Genomic DNA, 22,615 nt, shown 5'->3' on the forward strand with positions numbered 1-22,615 from the left:
CACACAATATATCATCCACAAGATGACCAGCAGATAAATACAAAAAAAATGGAATCTACCCAGTATTTTTAAGGATTACATTTATACCATAGCTAAGATGAATATCTTTATCAAATCAGGTTTACTGGGCCTTACCAAACTAACACCTCCCACTGTCTTGTTTTATAAAGTAAAAATATATACTCACTTCTTAAAAGGTATGATCCTTCAAAAAAGACCACATAAGTTGCTTAAGAGATTAAATATAGCTTTTCAAAACTAATTACAACTTGTGCAAGCTTCTAGTGGAGCTTCTGTAGAAACATCAGACCATTTCAACTAATAAGACCATTGCGTAATCCAAGCTGTTTTAATGTAAGAGACAGACAAAAGACTACTAACCTGCAACTAAGCCAAAATTACTCCAATGAATCATAAATTGCTCCTCTTAAACAAGAAGGAAGAAATTTTATTCCATTTCAGAATGATACTACTGAAATTTTATAATTTACAGCACTAATAAAGGGTAAAGATTCATGTATATCAATGAAACAGAAAAGTTACACTCAGAGCCTTAGTTGCATCAGTATTTGTTCATTAAATAAAACTATTTCCCACAATGTAACTCAACACTTAAAAAATAATTTCAAAATCTTGTATATTTTTTTCCTCAGCCGTTACCGTAACCTTAGAGCAAAATATGTATTTCCTTTTCAGAAATCAATATATATTGCTACCATCCTGAATTAAGCGTATAGAGAGCTCAACACAGCCTGGTATATCTGGGCTTTCCATCATATACCAATAAGTTGTATCATTCTAGCTCTCAGAAAGAAAGAGTGCATATGATAAAGACAACTTTCTCTTACAAACCATTTTCCCTTGAAAGGTATTGAAAACAATAAGGCACAGAGGTTGTTTGTCACCCATCAGACTACTGAAGCAGTAACAGTTTTGTGCCTTAACTACAGATAAACCCGCATGAATTTAACAAATACTAATAAATTCTTTACCATATGGAAGCATATTTCTTTCCAATGTCATGGTCCAGATTAAGTTTAAAGTTGTAGTTGAAAGGAAAATGCTCCTATGTTGTGGAATCTCTGTGTTATTTTCCTAAGGCTTGTAATCTGACATCTAAGGACTTTTTTTTTTTTGATTAAAGGAGCTGCCATTTGTTGAATTACATCATTTTCCATGTTCAAGTACACAAACTACTCATTTCGTAATTTGTTACTATTTCTTTTCTATTCTTTCTTGTTTGATTAAAGAGTTATATTTTAAGTAGTACTACTCCAGTTGAATGGTCCATAGCAGTTACACTTCAAGTAACACACTTGAGCTTGTGGGGTCAGCTCCTTCTTGTCATAGTTTGGAAACCACTCTAGGGCAAACAAGCTATCACCCAGGAAAAACTTAATGTATCTATAAAAAAATTAAGGATGGAATTGCGGATTCATGCCTCAGCTTACGCTGAAGAAATGCAATCAATCAAATTTGAAGCATATGTTCCAAGGACTGACATATCCAGTATCAGGAAAATTCTGCCAGATGATAAAATTTACCTGCCTCCCTGCAGCATGCACTGCACTGGGAGAGGGGGAAGTCCATGTCTTTTGGAAAAGACAGCACAGAAGTCAGGACCAAGACTGGCTATGTACAACGTCAAATAGTCACTGAGCCCTTACATACATGCACAAGCTAGCAAGTTGAGTCACTCATACACCACGAAATACAAGTGTTTCTTTATGTAAAAGTAACACAGAACTAAGAACTAATTAACTAAAACCCTAGACTGATAGACAAATGGTAAACACCTGATGGCACCCACATTTTCATAAAGTTCTGAGACGAATCAAAAATAAGTATGTCAGCTGTGGTAAATTTAACAAGAAGCACGTAACATAAGTATCTTCTGTCAACCTCAATTAGCTGTGCAATCACGCAGAGAACCTCACTTAAACGTGGTGGTATCATGAAATCATAAGCCTATCTACAAAGGTCCAGAAGCTCCCTGACAGGCAGACAGACCTGTCACTGAGTCAGTTTCAAGCTTCTCTTTTTGTCTTTCATCAAGGAAACTCTTAAGACTCCTGAAAGAGCAATAAGATAAACCCTGAATATGTGTCTGGATCGAACCATGATTAGACAGCTAGATTTCAACCAGTCTAAAGCCTTAAAATTGCAATCAGAAGAAAAAAAATTAAAAATCAGCTTCTAAAAAAATTAGTTTTAAGAAGGGAGAAAGATCCAGGGGTAGTTCTCTCAACCAGCTCTAGGAATACAGGGATTAACTAGTGCAGCTTTATCAAGCACTACAGCACTACCAGAAAACCTGGAGAGACATTTCACCCCTGCCCCTGCTACTGACTTTCATAGGAAAAAAAAAACCACACAAACAAACACACAACAAAAGATCAACTTGCCAATATAAAAGGGATTGTTAAAACAAAACATCTTCATTTGGCACAAAACATTACTAGAAATTAACAAAAACACACTAAGTATCATAAACGCAAAAGATAAGCTTGAGTAATTATGTCGTTCAACAAACATCAGATCAGTTTTACACGTGTGACTGAGTATCTCTTCCCACCTCTTCAGTATCATCTGTGAATGCACACATTTTCAGAACGCTACCAGGCACACCTCCGTTCCTGGCTCTTACCAAGTGAATTAACATCATCTCAAATGCATTTGCATTCTCTACATGATCTTTTAGTACTAACTGCTAAAAGCTAGTGGAGCTTTAACACAATCAAGAAATTGTTCCAAAAATGTGTGGAGCAAAAAGCTCATGCTTTTGTAAGACGAAGAAAGGAGCACAACAAATATGAAATGGTTTTGTGGATGTTTCTGTTTAGACAGACCTGGAAAAATGGAGTATCCTAACAAATAAAAGATAGCAGGCAATTCCTATAGGTTTACAATTCTCCATGATGACTCTTGATCTGTTATTATCACCCTAAAGCTCTTCAAACGATGTGGACTCTGAATAATACACGCAGAAGTGAGAGAGATCATGGATAAAGGTACCAGTTCCAGAGATGTGGTACCCTCTGGAAGCTTGTTACCCTGAGTGCAACATGATAGGGTTAGGAAAAACGCATGTGTAATTCTAATTTTGGCATCCTACTGATTATGTATACTACTCTTTCTAGCCTTTCCATATTCGTGGTCTTGATTAAAGACCATTGTTCAGGAAGGGAAGCACATACATTTCCAGATGGCATAAATATGCTGCAATGACTAAACAACATTTGATGAACACGTGCAGCTCTGGCAGCGCACCAGAAGGAAACCACTGCATTCATGTTGTGCAAGTACCGTCTGACAAACTTGAGATAAACCACACAACTAGATGAGGATGGGTAAAACCTGGGAATACAGTACCTCCCAACTCCAAGTCTTAGAAATGGTTAGTAATAAAGGTAAAAAAAATTGTCATAGTGTCAATTTTAGGTATCAGCTTGTCCAACAGAAGTTAACCAAAATGAGTTAAGCCTTTTTTTTTTTTCCTGTTTCTGGATCAAGCATTTATTTTAAACTGCTAGTTCACAAAGACAGCTTTAAAATACTTGCTTCCTGTTTAGCCTGGTCCCTTTATTTTCCTGTGCATTAAATCTTGATGATGTTACTTAGACTCAAATTCACCTCTCCTTTCTAAGTTGATGACTCTCAGTCCCATTTCTGTTCTAAGACCTCATACCTCCCCTCCTCAGCCCATCTCCTGAATACCTCGTTGTCTGCTCAAGCTCAGCATGGCTAAAGAACAGAGGTGCTGCCTCCTCCAGATGCTGCCATTTATTCTCTAGGCTAATACAGGTATCAGCATCATGTCTGCTATTAAGGTGTGTGAACCAGGCAACACCTTGAGCTCAAACCTCTCCCTGAACCCTCATAGTTTTGCTATTAAAGGCAGCAACACTTTGCAATTTCTTTCCTCCAACAGAGAAGTGGGTTTATTTTCCTCATGAGAAATCCAGACATCAAGGATGCGTATCTTTCGTCTTCCCTCTTGTGTCTGAGTTTTCGGGTGGGGTAGTGCCCACTTTTTACATTTGTGCCATAGAACCTACAGAGATCCACCACCCCAACCAAAGAATATAACGGCAAGAAAATAAGAGTAGTATCTGCCCCAATTATTTTCCACAAATTAAGATATTAGTCACAGTGAACAGCCTCAGTCTTACCCTGTGGTAAATACTATGCAACTTAACATCTTCCTGGCATTCTAGACACGAAGGAAAAAGATGCTTTAGAAAAACGGATTCAAAAATTCTCAAGTACCACAGACAAAAAGGAAAATTAAATTAGCACGGCAAATCAAACACATTTGCGATACATACAGTCAGGCCTTCATCAGGATTTCAGCAGTGACATGTATGAGGGTCTTGTGAAAGCTGTTGAGCCCAAGTGTTCACCTCACTGTTCTCACTCTGAAAACCATTGTACTCATCCATATCTAATGCCCCTTGAATCTGATTTGACATTTGAAAATCAAGGTGTAGCCTGCCTAAAAGTTAAGAGACAAGTCGTGTCGCCCACCCCTCCCACACAGTCTGGCAGAATTATTTTTATCACAAATTAAGAATGCCTTTGCCTTGAATAATTTGCACTCTTTGGTGCCCTCCATCACTGAGTTGTTAGTGCACTGTCTGGTTATATATGTACTTTTTTCTATTGTCAGATGTTATTAAACATGGACATGAACACTGATTTTCTAACAACAAAACATAAAGTGATAGAGCTTAGGATAAACTTAAAATCCATGAAAATTACCATAGCTATTACAAGATATATCGTATGCTTGCAGAAAAAGAGCAGAGAAACACTTTTCATTACTAATAAAGCAATTTTGGAGGCAACTGTGGAACAGCTTTGGTTGGTTTGCTTCTTTTACTCATCCTCTCTCAAAATAAAGGACTTGTATATGAACTTTCTTTTCCAGAGAAAGGATGTTCTTTTTGCAATCATGCTGCTTTTATCCCTGGGTTATATCACTGAAGTAAGAATTTTTAAACTATAACTATGTCAGGTAGCTAATAGGCATAACATACCCCTTGCCACTGGTTAGCACAATACTTCTACTACCACATGTCCAAATAATGGCCTTATAAAAATACCCTTTTCCCAAATACCTTGGATAATTCACTCGTAGCCCACAAGGACTCTTGAGAGCAGAATATCTTCTTCACATAGTTTACAGATTTTTCATGCTAACACACAAGTCTACCAGCAGGCTGGTTATTCCTCTGATCTCTTGAACAAAACAGAATTCACATTCAGTTATTTACAGCCAATGAAAACATGTTTTTGCCCCCCATCACAGCTAACAAAACTTTCAGGTGGGTCTCTCAGAAACATAATTGGTTTGTCGTATACCAATTAGTGTGTATAAAAATAAAATAAATAGTAGATATTTTAATACAGTTCTTTAAAAATAAAAAAGAACGACAAATCACAAACACAGACAGATCTCTAAAGTATACAAATTTTCTTCATAAGTAATCCTGAAAACTCCACAGAAGTCTCCAAGTAGTTAATTTTTTTTTGTTGCTGACATGCCATGAGAGCCATTTTTGGAAACAAAAGAGTTATTTTCTGAACATCTCCACATTAGGACAAGTAGGGATGGGAGTGATCAGACAGAGATGCTTCTTAGTTCTCTACCTTCAGGCATGGATTTCGTTCCAGTGCGCTCACTGTAACAGCATAGGTAAAGTCTCAGTGGAAGGGAACCACAGAGAGAGTCGTGTTATCTTATTGGGAGCAAGACCTAGAAGATTAGCACAAGATCCAGAGACAGTTGCTTTACAATAAGCACCAAACCTCAGGACTGCCTTCTAGTAAACTGTTATCAGCTTGTAGGCAACTGTCATTATTAATACACAATATTACTAACTCAGTCCTCCTACAGGTTGGGGGGAGGAGGATGTTTGGAGAGTAATGGATAACCAAGATGAGTGACACTACAGAAATCTTCATTGTTTAACAGACAACATGAAGCAAGCTACCATTTCAGTGGGTTCAATAATTTCCATTGACACAGGGCAAAATTTTCATCTTTGATTATAATTACATGTGTGTATATTTGAAATATCCCTTTAAACATCCATCTGCTATTCACTTGTATCTGCATTCTTATTTAACATTCTCAGTTTCTACCTATGTGCTAGACAACATCTCATTATATCCAAATGAGATCAAAACTACATTGCTTAATGTATTTCAGGATACAGTCTCAGTAACTCTGATAAAACAAAAAAACTTGAAGTGGTGAATGGCTAATTTAGAAAATCAGTTTCTCAAAGCAGGTAGCAAGACTACACTGTTTTAACTCCTTTGTGAGCCCAAGGAAGTAAAAGATGGTAGGAAATTCTTCTATTTTCAATTGTTAGTCAAAAAAACCCTTAAAAAATAATTATCAGCTGTCGCTGGGTTATTTAAAAGAAGACACATTCTCATGATATGCATGGTTGTTCAATACGATTTCTGTTTCACTTAAATAGTATTTTAAATTGTAAATAAAACAGTACTTCTAAAGGCTAGATAAGGCCACAATTTTTCTCCAACTATGCATCTTCAGAATTCCAAGTTCACCACATTACCTCAGGCTTAGACCTCTCATCCAGACTAGAACTTTTACTTGCACTGTAACTGCCAATCAATAGCTCAATTTAGTAAGTCTCTAAAAGTTACATTAGATAGTGCATAAACATTTTTTTTCCCTGAGAATGATTCAGTTCAGAGAAGAGTATAGATTCAGGCTAGAAGGAAAGAGTATGGTCAATATTCTCGCTGTTCTTCAGGCTTTGACAGTTGTTCATCCTTACTGAAAATATAGGACTAGAGTCTTGTAATGAAGTTTTAAAACCCACACACAGTAATCTCTTTTCCAGAGCATCTACTGTCCTCTGTATTTTTCTTGGGAAACTAAGACTTGTTGATATGCCATGATTTAAAGATTTTCCTCCTAAAATGAAAGCACTTGTACTCAGCTGTGCAAGTAAAAGTATGCCTTGATGTCTACACAGAGATTTGAAATGCACAGCAGGTATGCCAAAAAAGGGAGAATCTGGAGAAATGGAGAGGAAGGAAGGGGAGACAACGCAATAATATCAGGAGGAAGAAAGGACAACTGACAATTTTTCTTGCATAAATCAAATCAATATTTGTTATTTTGCTATTTTAAGAACATTTTACAGCTATTTTTAGTATATTTAGACTGTCATTGCACTCATGAAATAAGAAAATGCCCTTTATGGTGTCATTTACAACAAGCCTTAAAACAGTTAAACTACTATTTTTGTTCAATTGGACAGTTCCAGTGAAATCTACCAATTCTAACAGGTAGAGAGAAACTGGAGAAGTATTTATTCGTTGCACTGTTTGACTGTTCTTTTTTCAACAACCCCTCATTTTTAAAGGTATATAATACTGGTATTTTAAATGTACAGTTCTCCAAACCATTGCTTACTGGAAGCAGCAAATAGTTAAACAATCAAAGAGCTTATAGCTCTTTCAAATAGCTAAACAAGCAAAACAGCATAACTTAATTCTCCAGAACTTTTGACAAATAATGTATACATATAAATATTTGGGGGGAAAAATAATTTTTTTTTATAAAAGCTTTTCTTATTTCAAGGCTACAGAAGTGATGCACTGCGTTGAAAGTGTACCTACAAGACCTGAAGAGTTCATAAAGGTACACATCAGGCAAGATGGGGAAAATCACGTAGCACTTAGAAGTCTGAGATTATGCAAAAGATAAAACACTTAATGTTTTTATTATACAAGGCACATTAGTAAGCTACTTCTAAACCGGGCTTCCGAGAAACTCATTCAAGCGTATGCTCTTAAATCCTGAAGTACATAGATATAAATGATACAGAGAAGTAATCGCTGTCACACTGTCCTAAAAATTAATCATTGCATCTTTCTGCCTTTCAGTTGAGCAGTTAGTCGAATTGCCTGGGAAACAATCTGAACTCTCAGTGACCTTTGTTATCCAAACAACATTCCTCAGTCGTTTGCAGCAAAGTAACTGTTCAAACCTTGAACCAAGACAGTTTGGACAGCACAAAGAGGTCTACCAATTCTACTTCACTCATTCAGTATGCTGTGAAAAGTTTTGGTTAGCACGAACTTCTCCAACTATTTTTAACTTGTAGTAAACTCCTAATGAACTCACAGAACCAACCATAGAAAAGCAGCCACAGGAAACGGAAGAGACAAATAACAGCATCTATCAGCCTAATTAGCAACCCTACTGTATCTAAGGTGGAATTTCTTAAGCGCATATCCTCCCTGTTTACAAATTTACTCAATAGGCAAGAGAAAGAACAGAGCCTGTCACATTACTGTAAAAAAGACGACTGCGACCACTCAAATAAGTGTTTATCAAAGGCTATTTAATCAATTTAATTGCCAGTACAAAAAAAAAAATCTTGCCGGATTTCCATTATTTATTATATGTGGAGTGACTCGCTGAAGTACTTGGAAAGATTTACTTCCAAGTGGTCACCTACTTAGATCAAGCGCTAAATCACTGACTCTGTGGTGGTGTTTGTTTAGGTGGCAGCAGTTTAGCTGGCCTAGCCTCAATGGCCCCTTACTGAGATCTCTGTGTGTGTGTGGCCCATTTTGCACTGCAGCTGGCTTGACACACAAGTCCCACTGTATACCAAACCCATTGTTATTTTAATGTGACTCTTAACAGTCTACTTTGCCCTCACCACCCTAAAAACAGTTCCTAAGGGCAGAGTGCTGAACGCCCTACGGCAAAGCCACCTGTCATAAGGAAGATAAATCACAAAACACATCAGAATTTTTAAAGGCATAATTTTTTAGGCTTAGCCACATCAGGCTGAGATACCGCTAGAACAAGCATTTATAAAACTCAGACAGAGTTTTATCTTTTTTGATCACTGTTTCAAAAAGGTAGGTAAGAAAGTACTAAAATCCTTACGGACTTCCCTTAAATTAGATCATGATTCTTATTCTGATACCTTTAAAATTACATGCAACTGTAACACTGCAAAATAAACACGTTACACAGATACCTCCTCTAAATCAGGTATTAATTATTTGTGACGTATAATGTTTTCCATCCATTAAAAAAAACATCAGCACCTAAGCAGACTCATTCATTACATAAATCTTACATATACACCATTAGTATATATTAATTGTTATAAACACTTTAAAAAGGATTTGGAGATACAGGTTTGCTTTCATCCTATCGTAATAGCGCTGGAGTAGTTGCAAGGCATCCACCTTTGGTGGTGGACATCAGTTCATGGAAGGAACCTACCTGTTCATCAACTAAACAACAGGTGAATTAGATTGCAAATTGTAGTCTTCTGAATGACTGTTACACAGATACTGTAAATGACTCCCCTGATCTTCACTTAATGCTGACAATAAAAGCTGTACAATAAATTGTCAAAGAGATTTCACATCTGGATGCAGCCTGCCTTCTTACACTCCACAAAGTTGTTGATGGTCTCCTTGGCCTTCAAAATAGGGCTCTAGCAAACAACTGTAGTTCTGGCCTTAATGAGCCAGTACAAAAGAGGTGGAAGTAATTTTGAGGAACCACAGACAAGTTTTTAATCTCTAAATTTAGTTAATTCCATAAGTAAATAAGGGATAATTATTCTTCCCTATCAGCTAGGAAAGGAAAACCAAACTGATCTTCAAGGGCTTGTTTGTAAGCTTACCTCAATGAGGAGGTGTTTACAACGCCAACTTTTATTGCTATAGTAGAAAATCATCTGCCGGAGTTACCACTGTCAAATGCTCCAACTAGACTACAAGAGACACAACAAACTGAACAACCAGCCTGTGGCACGTAATGACGGATGATAAACCTGTTTTCATGAGGTAACTTGCAAAAACTACATCCTCCACCTTGTTGCTCTTCAACTTGTGTGTGTGTGTGTGTGTGTGTCTGTAAATACAAGTTCCTTAGTGAAGACATTCATTGCAGCACAGACCAATGGAGCTCACATACACAGTACTCTGGGCAGGCAAGCAGGGATTCACAGGTTTTGGGGAAGGGGAACACCTATTAAGTCATCTAACGTACTATACTGCTGATGCAGGACAGTTGCTTACAGTGCATTTTCCATTCCTTTGTCCAGTCTAAGTGACTGATGCAATGGGGTTGCTACCACTTCCTCTGGCAAACACTTCATCAGTAAAACAAATTTCAATGTCAGAAAACATTTCCCAATACTACACCTACATTTTCCTTTGCTTAACATCGCTCCATTATTTTTATTTGCATTCCTGTAGACCACCCAATACAGTTTTGGCACATAATTATATTTTAGGGAAGCAGATGTCTAGCAAGCTGCTCCAAAGAAGGTAAAAATTATTTCAAATACCAGACTTCAGTACACTTATGGAAACAAAAATTCAGTAGCTAATGCTTTTATTATCATCAACTGATTATTACCAGTCACTCGTCCAAAATCACCTACAGATATTCTCTACCAGAAGACTGGAAAGCAAATATGCAAGTGCACAACAAAAAAAAAATATCTCAGAAAAACAGACCATTCAAAACAGAGTATTTCAGTTTTATACATTCACTAAGCCCCTGAAAATTACATATGTGTCTACAAATAATATTATATGCATATAGTATTTCAACATTGGTAATTACCAAGCTGAAAATTATGCTCATAAATAAAAAAAAATCAAGTGACACTAGTGACATAGCTAACTTTATTTCATATCAGACAATAATGATTCAATTACTGATCTGTAACACTGTAAACACTGCTTTTTAAGGCTTCAAATTTTAAACACTGACTTCTGACGCACTACCATATGAAAGCTTTTTTTATTTATGACAAATTAGATCTGTTTACTAAGTTCCTAGTCTATATATGATGCACACTAATCATGTACAGAGTATGTACAGATATTTGCAAGAAACAAGGATCAACAGATACACCATGGTGGCGTACACAGATGTAGCAGTACACTTCTCCCACATGGATGCGATATACAAAAAAAATGGGTTGTAGTTTATCACTCCTTTTCTGCTTTCTCAGTCACATTTTCTTTGTGAATTAAAGTGACAAAAATTAGTAAATACCATATTATTAACTACTCTGAATTATAAATGCATCAAGAATGTTACTTGAGATCACTCATTAAAACTATGGTATCTAAAAATAAAAATGATTTTTATTAACCAGGAGACAGGATAAGAAGCAATTTGTCTTACAAGCTGCAAGAATTTACCACTGTAAATTCTTTAAGATGCTTTTAACATGCCGTTCCAGCTGGGGTATGCCCACCACATACCTAAACCTCACAGACTTTTCAGCGAGCAATTATTTATAGACTGTGTAGATATCATTTGTAAATAAGGGCCCAGGACATAACTCAAGTGGATCTATGACGCATTCAGAAGAAAAAAAAAAGCAAATTATTTTGTAAAAAATCTACTCTTCATTTTTGATAGGAATTACTGATTTATCCAGACCGGATGGAGAACTGTGGCAGAGCACTGCACTGGAAATTACTGGCTGAGATGGGCATAGGTGACTGTTGGTGACCAAGATCTTGCTGTAGGTTGTTTTCATTAAAATTAATTAAAATAATCAAATTTGTGTATACAAGCATGCATATACTTCTAACAAAAGGCATATTGATTTGCCAAGAGTACAAAACTTATTCTTATGCATCTGTGTACTCATTGGATGAAAAAATTTACAATAACAGATAGCTGCATGAATTGATAAGCACTTTATAGCTCACAAAGTATAACAACGCATTTCAGAAGTTTTGGGGTTTTTAAACTAAAAACTGTTAACGGCATTAAGACTAAGCAAATATTCATTATTCAAACACACAACCAACCACATCTTCATGTATACTTTTCTGTAATCTCTCTTTTTGTTATATATCAAATGATAAAAACATAGGTTTAAGAATAGTAATCTTCTGATTATTCCTGATAACTTCAGGGACTTTTCTCACAATGATGATTAATTACATAATGGGGTAGGAGAGGAGAAGTAGGGAACTTGAAACTAATATTGTGTGCACTACTGTCAAAATTGTAAGTGACTGCTCCTCTATGTCCACATTTTTAAACAAAAACACAAAGACTAACTGTACCTCTCAGTTTGACTGCAGGTAGCACATCTAACAAAAGAAATGCAGTACAGTTTAACCAAAAGCTCCCCTCTCTCCACACACACATCGCCATCATCGTCCCGTTCCCCCCCAGCCCCACAACTCTCTTCCCAAGACTGGGAAGATTGTAACTTGTGTATACATACAGTTGCTGAAATATGAAAAGAGAAGGAGAAAATACTCGTAACAACTAAACGAAAGACGTAAAGACAAATACCCAGTAAGAAAAATAACAATGGATAATAGATAAACACTGAATTTAAGTCATGTTTAAGTTGCAGAGTAGTTTCTCCAGGCTTCCTCTGCAGTAAATATACATTTAGCTGAATCTCAGCCCTCTGAATATACAGAGCCCAGGAAGATTAATTTCCTAATCTGATCATGAAAGATACACATCATGAATGCTTCCACAGAGAATTAGCAAAATGTTTCAAACATATTCTATTTCACACCTCAAAGCTATTTGTAATTCTGACAAAGGCTTTGTCAATTTTATTTGTAGGCATTAGTTTAGTACAGGAGGAAAGGATGTATTTTCACCCAAAAAATGACATATTTTATAAAAACACTCTTTTGATACCCAAAGCTAAAAGCATGCATAGCAATCAGGACACTTTGTATTTTAATTTCTTTGGCCAGATTATTATTTTCCCAAACTGACATAAAGATATTTTCATATGAATTAAATTTCTCATAAGCCTTAATTTATGGAAACCTATATTAGGTGGGTCCATATATATGAGGATATTTTCCCTTAATAAAAAAAATATTATGTATTTAATCTGTCTGGTATTTAGAATATATTATGTGTGACACAGAGAAGAAAACAGGATTCTCAAAATTACTGCTCTTATTTTCTAAGTAAAATTTGGTCCTAACCTTGTAATCCTACTATAATATAGTACTTTTGACCTAGACCCTTTGTGAACAGCACTCAGCTCAGTGTGCTCACAAGAAGTGTCAGGAAGGTGGTGGAGTCACCATCTCTGGAGGGGTTTAAAAAAGACTGGACATGGCACTTAGTGCCATGGTCTACTTGCCAGGGTGGTGTCAGGGCAACGGTTGGACTCGATGATTCCAGAGGTCTCTTCCAACCTGGTTGATTCTGTGATTCTGTGAAGGGGGTATAGAGCCCATAAGGCCTAGGGTAAATACACAGAAATATTGATAATGCAGACTGGAAGACTTACATCACCTGACTTTTGGCACCTCAGCCAAATTGTGCTGAAATTTCCTATATTGCACAAGGAAAAAGGCCTATAATGAAGTACTCTTAAGAAGGTGAACTTCATTCCACTGAATCTCTCTTTCTCTGCTTACTAAAATAAAGCCAAGACTCTGATCACAAGCACGTAGTAAGTGAGCTGCTACTGATTAGGTAATCTCAATGCCCCTCCTCTTTAAAGTGAATTTTTCCTCATCTCATCTAAGAAATACACATACACGAAATATACACATACTCCCATTTCAGTTTTGTGACCAATATCTATATCGCATTCTTTGCTTATTTCCAATTCAGAGGAAAAAATGTATTCCCACCCTCTGCTTCCAACTAACACATCCCAGAGAAGGTAGCTTCTTTGGTTTGTTTTTTTTGTTACAAGTCAGACATCTCTGCTAGTTTCTTAGAAGGTGATACCTGCCAAAATTAACCAAATGAGAAGTGAAGCATGTCCCAATAGTCTGAAGCAGAAATCTTTTAAAATAAACCAGGTAGGACAATCCCTAGACACTTTACGCCCAGACACAACTCCATGCTAGATATTTTTCCCCAGGAAAAAAAAAAAAAAAGATCTGGCCAAAGACATCCTGCTCTTCTCTGTCTGCAATCTTGTCTCCATTCTCTCCCCACAATCTTCGTCCCCTCAATAATGCTAGTGAAGCTGATTGCAGAACTGTGCCCTGATCGGCGCAATTTTCAATCAGTGCTTTTTAAATCCAAATTATTTCACTAATGTGCCTGAGCAGTCAGTCAGCCCAACTGCTATCCTAGCACAACTGAAGCTGTGACAAACCTTGGAAAAGGCAGAGCATTAATTTTTAGAGGAAAAAAAAAAAAAAAGAGTGCAAGCAAGGATGACTACCTTAAATTTGCTTCTTCCCCAGAAAAGCTTTTACTCCAAACCACAACCTGAAACAACTAAAAGTTGTCTACAGATACAGATTATACTGGTTTCTTTCTTGCTTTAAGATGGTCCTCTCCTTTGCAACCAAGAAACCAACATGGAACCACATTCCCAGTTGTAATTTAATGCATTTCCAAGCAGGAAACAATTTTAGTGTTAGCTTCCAAAATATTTTAAGTAATAGAAAAGCTCATTTTGAAAGTATGTTTTAGCATTTGAAAATAATCTTACTTAAATTTTAGTATGTTTCCTTATTTAGGTGAGTACAGAGAGAGAAGAAACAAGCAAAGCAGAAACGCACTGGGGGTTGGAATTTCAAAAGGGAAGCATACTTCCCAAGTTAGGAATTAAAAACAAAGTTAGGGTTTATAGAACATATCATCTTAATCCTAAACTGCAGCTCCAACATTTAGGCATACTCTGCTTAAAAAAGCCAAAAAACAAATGACAGAACCACAGACTGGTTTGGGTTGGAAGGGACCTTAAAGATCATCCAGTTCCAACCCCCCTGACACAGGCAGGGACACCTTCCACTAGACCAGGTTGCTCCAAGCCCCATCCAGCCTGGCCTTGAACACTGCCAGGGAGGGGGCAGCCACAGCTTCTCTGGGCAACCTGGGGCAGCCTCACAGCAAAGAATTTCTTCCTAATATCTAATATAATTCTACCCTCTTTCTATTTAACCCCATTGCCTCTCATCCTATCACTACACTAATCCAAAACTTAGAGAAGTAATACTCTTATTCAGCAGCATTTAAGAAAGTAACACAGAAATAGTTCTATTGATACCAAGTTTTGATAGGAAACCACAAACTTGTTTCTAGTTTGGCCCATGGCAGAGTTCACAACATTCATTCAATCTGAAATATGTATCACAGGTCTATTTGATTTTAAAGAGCCTAATAAAATACAAAAACATACCAAAAAGGTCCTTCTCATAGTTTAACAGTCAAATTTAAACATTTAACTATACTTACAGAGCCATCTTTCAGATTTCTTTCATAGGAGAAGTCACACTCCATATTTTCTTCATCTCTTGAAATAGCAAAGTTATATTTGCCAGTTGATTCTTCTCCAGCTATCAATGCTTTCTTCAGTTCTTCGACATACTTTTCTCTATTCATTTCCATGTCAGCAGCCTCCCTAGAAATTTCAGCTTCCGACACTATCAGAAAGAAACATGTGAGAAGTAAATACTCGTGTGTGTGAACATGTATATATATTTATATATACATACAGACACACACTCAGACACCTTAAGGGACAGGCAAATATTAGGAGACTATTCTTTCCTTGACATATATCAACATGCCATGGACATGTGTACATCCAGTTTCCTAAGATATTCTCTAACCTGATCCTCCTCCAAGGGTAAGTCTCCTTTGCTTCTGACTTTCCCACTGATCTGAGGGGCTTGGGATTTCTAAAGGCAAATCTTAACCAGCGAAGGCTCAGGCAAAGGCAGCACTGAGTAGTAGTACCTCAGCCTTTTCCATGTCACTAGCCCTCCTACCCCATTCTGCAGCAGGCCCAAATTTTCCCTCATCTTCTTTTTGCTGCTGATTAGCCGACAGAAGTCCTGGTTGCCCTTCACATTCCTTGCCAGATGCTACTCTAGGTGGGCTCTGGCTTTCCTAACCCCATCCCTGCATGATTGGTCATCATCTCTATACACCTCCCTGGTCACCTTCCCCTGGCTTCCACCTCTCATACACTTCCTTTTAATGTCTGAGTTCAGCCAGGAGCTCCTTGTTCATCCATGTAGGCCTCCTGCCACCTTTGCTTGATTTCCTGGTCCAGTGAGGTGAACCATTTCTGAGCTTGGAAGAGGTGATCCTTGAAAAGTTAACCATCTCTCCTGGACCCTTCTTCTCTCCAGAGCTGTATCACATGGGATTCTTTTAAAGAGAACCTGGAAGAGGTCAAAGCCTGTTCTCTTGAAATCTAAGTTTTTTATCCTGCTTTTTACTCTGTTCCCTCCTCTCACAATCCTGAACTCCACCAACTCAACAGTCACTGCAGCCAAAGGCTGCCCCAGCTTTGACTCACCCACCCAGTTCCTCCTTGTTCATAAGTATTAGCTTTTGTAGTCCTCCTCTCTACACATTTCAAAATGCAGAAACATGGAGACTTTACTGATCTTAGACTTAACTGAGAGGGGGGTTGTTATTTTTTTTCTTGGGGTTTTTATGCTTTCTTTTTTGAAGTAGCAGGTCACAATAATCAGTTAGGTCATCTATTCACAAATACATAAACTATTTTTGCACACAAAAAAGAAATACTACCTTGCTAATTAACTTAAGTTATTACCATAAGTCTGCAAAATCTGATAAGGCAGGTCAGTCACTAACACCCCACTTTATTACTGTGTTTATTAGACACAGGCGAACAGCTAGGTGAAAAAGGAGATGCAGGTGGCGAGAGCGAGCACGCCAATGTCACCACACAAACATTCAGCAGATGTCAGAAATTGCAGAATGACAGTATGTATTAAAAAGAATATAGGAGTGCTGTGGAGCATGCATTAGAATAAACCAGAAAAAAAATAACTTCATAACCAGTATTCCTAGATTGGAAAAGATGCTTTTATCCTTACATTTTAAGTTGTGTTATCTATATTACAGAGAAAGAAAAAAAAATGGATGGGGTTGGAAAAAAATAGGCCAGGGAGAAGTGTGGCATATTATAATTGTGTGTCCTACAGATCTGTAAACTCAAGATGTATGCTCTTTGTAAAAGCACATCTCCCAAAATGGAAACTATTCTGCTGTCCATTACAGCAGATGCGATAGGCAATCACACATAAATGTTGTTGTATACAGACTAATAGTGATGAGCTTTAGGGCAATGAAATACTCTGAGACACCTAATAAACCAAAGATTCAAAACATTTATATTTTAGTATCATCATTTGAAGAACATGTTACACTTTTCAAATTTATTCCTAGAAGCCAACAAGACAAATCTAAACAGAGCAAAAAATAAGCAGCGGCCCTCTTCAGTAAACTGAGGTTTAAAAAATCTTTATGAAAGTGAACACAGGACACAGAGAAATGGATAAAGGTGCAACAGAACCCTTTTTTCACTGCATGGACGTCACAACCATCTTTTTTCTAATATGCAAAACCTTTTCCTAATACATGAAGAGAAAGAGGCTAAGACAGAGGGCCACACATAGTACTAGTCCTACAAAGATGACTCTCGAGTGCAAACCCACCCTATTTAGCTGCAATGCTGCATCACTGCCTCCTTACCTATGCGCCAGACATATCTGCAGCTGGCACATGGCGACATGAACAAGAGCAAAGCCAGCATGCAAACAGGAAAAGTCCTACAAGCAAGCAACTGCTAAGTCAAAGTCAGTTGTGCATCAATCCTCAGGCATTAAGATTGACAGGTATGAACTGCTCCACATTTCAAAAAAGATGTTGAGGTGTTGGAACGAGTCCAGAGGAGGGCGACCAAGCTGGTGAAGGGTCTGGAAGGTCTGACCTACGAGGAACGTCTGAGGGAGCTGGGGGTGTTTAGCCTGGAGAAGAGGAGGCTCAGAGGTGACCTTATTGCAGTCTACAACTACCTGAAGGGAGGTTGTAGCTGAGTGGGAGTTGGCCTCTTCTCCCAGGCAACTAGCGATAGGACAAGAGGACACAGCCTCAAGCTTCGCCAGGGGAGGTTCAGGTTAGACAGTAAGAAGCATTTCTTCTCAGAAAGGGTCACTAGCCATTGGAAGGGGCTGCCCAGGGAGATGGTGGAGTCACCATCTCTGGAGGGGTTTAAGAAAAGCCTGGACATGGCACTTTTTTCTTTACGGTGAGGGTGACCGAACACTGGAACAGGCTGCCCAGAGAGGTTGTGGAGTCTCCTTCTCTGGAGACATTCAAAACCCGCCTGGACGCGTTCCTGTGTGATATGGTCTAGGCAATCCTGCTCCGGCAGGGAGATTGGACTAGATGATCTTTCGAGGTCCCTTCCAATCCCTAACATTCTGCGGTTCTGTGGTTAATGCCATGATCTAGTTGACATGGCGGTGTCAGCGCAATGGTTAGACTCTATGATCCCAGAGGGCTCTTCCAACCTGATTGATTCTGTGATTCTGTGAATTTCAGCACAGAACTTGGTACCATTACAGACAGTTCTGCAAAGCTGGAGGCTGTAAACTTACACTAGCTGTTAAACATGCCATCAGTTCTTCCCTGCCTCATTGTAAGCCAAGTGTTCAGTCCTCAGCCCCAACGTAACTGAACACATCTAAGTATCTCCTATGAAGTACTAGAAGTATTTTCCAAGATATTTTAAAACTTATTTTAAGGATGAAACGGATGTTAACAGAAAGGCTTAAGACTTCAACAATTGCCAGCTGCGTCTTGTTTTTTTAAAATTGAAAGCAGCACTTTTAATGTTCATATAAAGAATGATACAGTGGAACTACTGTCAGGAAAAAAGCTACGCCTACAAGTCAGTGAACAACTGGGGCTAAGGTGCTTGTCGACACTCATCTTGAAGAGTTAACAATCCAGTACAAATAGCAATAGTTGAGTGAGAAAGAAAGACAAGAAATTTACCATCAAAACATTTCTATTTATTGTAAGCTACAGCCAATCATTTCCTCATTACCTAGCTTATTTCTCGTACAGGACACTAGACAGAGTAGAGAAAGAAATCTAACACGCCAGCAATCCCTTCAAGTCCCCCAAAACAGTACAGACAGAAATGTGGAATCTCGTGAGGTATGAGGCAAAGAGGAGTAGAAAAAAAGGAAGTCAGAAATACTTGCAAAAAATCAGTGTTTTTCTAGAACAATGATTTCAACACTGAGAAAAATTAGATAAACTTTTAATGAAAATAAAAAGTTAAAAAAACAAAGATACTAATATACTGTAATAGAGCACTGTGGGGTTTTTTTTCTCCTGTGGTGCCTCTACATGCTGTATGTTCCTTTATCTTATAAAACTCAGAGAACTGATGAATCATTAGAGAAACATGAAATGTAAAAATCCATATATCTGTATTTTCTTAACCCAATACCAAGTGAATACATTAGATCATATTGCATATTTGTGTGCTTCTCCTCCCCGCCCAGGATTTACTTTTTTTTTTTTCTTTTTCCCTCCTTAAATAGGACTCCTAACACTTTGCACCATCACTTTAAATGTACAAAAAACATAAAAGACAACTCCATCAGCAACTCTCATTCACTTCCTGGTAGGTCTTGCCAAGCGAAATAATCCACAGCATGAGAAACCAAAAAGGGTTTTCCCATAGCAAGAATTTTCTGACCACTGTTTTCCCTCCTTGGAGGTTTTGAATTTAGAACCTAAGCAGTCTCAAACGTGACGTAATAACTTAGAAAAAGTGATGAAAACCAACATTGAGTGTATGAAAATACAGATCTGTGCAGTGGGAAAGCCTCATGCATGAGAACTTCAACTCCTAATGAAATTATTCAAAGGATTACAAATTCAACAGGAATTCCTTAAAAATGGATCAGATGCTTGCAGAAGAAATAGAAGCGCTCTCCTCTGGATGAGTACCCAGTGCTCATGCTAAACTGCTGTGGGTTTCTTTCTTTCCTTTTAATAGAGTGAGGTCATCTTGCTTTCACTGGTCCTCTGTTTTGGGAAATGATCAGCCAACCATTCTGCCAGATGCAGGAAGTTAACAAAATGAGAACTGTGTTTACATATTTTTTCTATACACTTCCAGTTACAGTAACATAGCTTTTACTTAGAAAAACAACAGATTTAAAGATTCAGCTTTTTGTTAGTTTTAAGCAGGGTTTTTTAAGTTACATAAGAACAACCAGAAAAGCTTTTAAACAGAAAAACTAGTATGCTCAGTTAGTTAAGTATTTATCAATGTTAACACCCTTTTTGTTATTTCGAAAATATATAGTTTGACTATCCTATTGTCAAATCAAGAAAGAAAAACCGTTCATACCAGACTACAGGGAACCAGCATTGGAATATATGTATTAGTCTTGTGCAGGAACTCCTAAACAATAGTGTGTTTGAAATGTTAAAAGGAATATGGAAGAGCAGATTTAATACATATGTAGACATATTTTAAGTTAGTCTCGTTTCCTACGTCTGAAAGAAAAAAAGGTGAAAACTGTATTCAAAAGAAGGTTAATGAATGATTAAGCTTCTTTTTATACACAGGAATTATATATACACACACACATACACATAGTTTGTATATATGTGTATATATATACACAAAGCACTGTTTTTTTAATATATCAGGCCTATTTGAAAGCTTGGCTTATGTAGGAACTAGGGAGAAACAACATCCACTGGGCAGGGAGAAAGAAAAAAGGAACTACATGGACATTTATTCTTATAATTCAGAAAAAGAGTCAGGAAAATGTTTTTACCTACAATACACTGTAAAAGATATTATTCTTTCCTCCCTTTGAAATATTTTTGCTACTGAGAGACGGGCTTTTGATCAATTATTTGACACATTTCTAAAGGAACACACAAATCTTTCCTTCTTTCGCTAGGTGTGAATGAGAGAAACATGCATATATTAAGAGAACCATCCTCTTATTCAGGTTTCTGAGCAGAGAAAAAAAGTCCCACAGGCTATTTTTTTTTTTTCTTCTGATAACTTGTGCCAGGAAAAAAAAATATTTTCTTGTTCCTTCTCCTTCTCAAAAATTCATCTGGGTACCAAATACAGCCACATTTAATTATTAAGATTTTATGAAACCATTTAAAAAACGTGCACCTAAATGCTTCATGAACTATAATTTGCAAATGGAACTTGCATGGCACATTTGTTCAAGGATCTGGAGAAGACACATAGGTGGTACTCCAATATCACTGCAAGAAATTATATTCTTGAGAAAGAACAAAACATTGCCTAGCCACATGCTAAATGAATTTGTATTAGGTTTGACACGCAGTATTTCCAGATTTAAAAGATCTCTGAACACATCCCTGAAGATCATGAAACCCACTTCCTCCATCACTGAGGGTAATGCGCATAAGAAGTTTTTGATGGAAGTTGTGGGTCACAGTTTAGAAAGTGTTTGAAAATAATAATAAAGAACAGTAATAATTTAAAACATTTTTTTTCTTTCCATTATTACCTGTCCCAGTCCATGCACACTGACCATCACTAAGTATTATACCAAAGCCAATGCCCAAATCTTTTTCCCATGATACTTGGAGAAAATACGTTGCTTCTGGATCAGAAACTGGATGAATTCTCTTCAAAGTCTTCTCCATTTTCCGGACACCTGTTTAGGAAGTAAGATAATCTTGTTATATAATGGTTTATCTTCCAGAGGTGTTAGGCAGTTTTACATAACTAGCTTTGGAAAAAAAAATAATACAAATATAAGCATACTTAGAATTTTATTTTACTTTCCTCCACAAATTCATTTTTTCGGAGAACTGATGATATTTCCAAACAGAAAACTGGATTGCAATAAGTAAGGTTTAAAAGAACAGTGCCAGCAACCAAATATATTTGAATAGTCACAAATTAAAAAACTAAAGTGTCACGAAGCTGAGGAAACAGAAAATTACAATACACACGCACTTCCCCATGGCTATGTCTTTAACTTACTGTCCACTATCACCCAACATACAGCACATGGAATATAGTTCAAAATAATCAATATTCATCTGGAAGACTGACATGTGAAAACATGCTAATAAGCTTCACTGCAAAGCAGAGGTTGTAGTGGATGCCAGCAACCAAAGAATTATTTAAAAAACTGGATGCTGCAGAGAACAAAATTTATGATGCTATAGTGAATTTTTTGCTCAATATCAAAGCAACTTGGCAATCTGCACTTGACATAAGACCTTCTAAAGAATCTCATGTATTTATACATAGTCTAATCTGACAATAATGAATCCTTATGGTACTCAAGAACCTTAAAACTGTATTTGGCAATTTGCTCCACAGAATAATGAAGAAACAGCCAAATCTGAAGTTTACATTGACATAAAGTATTTTCGTTAGGAATGCTTCACGTTGTCCAGTACCTGAAGAGTTTGCTTTGGGGTGTTGAATTGTTTGGGGCTTTAATTTTTATTTTTTTTTTTTAAAAAAGAATAAAGTGAATGAAAAAGGGCTACATCTTCACTCACACACTAAAAATAACATGTATTCATAAAAGCAGGAAAAACACAACCGAGGTATTTAAACTACATGGACTGAGTACAATCATGCTTGGACAGGTTAGGTATTAAAAGCTCCATCAAGTTTTCCATCTAAAGTGTAGCAATAAGTAGTGACAATCAGGCTCAGTTCAGGCCCTGAGGGGACTCTCTTCAAGCGGTAGTAGAGGGAAGCTCATCCTTTGCTCACGGACATTGAGAGACAAATCTAGA

At 37.2% G+C, this 22,615-nt stretch overlaps 1 protein-coding gene across 1 annotated transcript in view; it reads right to left on the minus strand.

Moving 5' to 3' along the window:
* Positions 1-22,615, minus strand: part of XRCC4 (X-ray repair cross complementing 4) — a 182,216-nt gene that overhangs the window by 142,294 nt on the left and 17,307 nt on the right. Inside the window, exons 3-4 of the mRNA XM_068422815.1 lie at positions 21,361-21,510; positions 15,245-15,432 (exon numbers count right to left, since the gene is read on the minus strand). Of these exons, the coding sequence (XP_068278916.1) occupies positions 15,245-15,432; positions 21,361-21,499 (327 nt within the window). The 5' untranslated portion in view covers positions 21,500-21,510. The remainder of the gene's footprint in view (positions 1-15,244; positions 15,433-21,360; positions 21,511-22,615) is intronic.

This window comes from Nyctibius grandis, chromosome Z, assembly GCF_013368605.1.
Source record: "Nyctibius grandis isolate bNycGra1 chromosome Z, bNycGra1.pri, whole genome shotgun sequence".
Classification (NCBI taxonomy): Eukaryota; Metazoa; Chordata; class Aves; order Nyctibiiformes; family Nyctibiidae; genus Nyctibius; species Nyctibius grandis.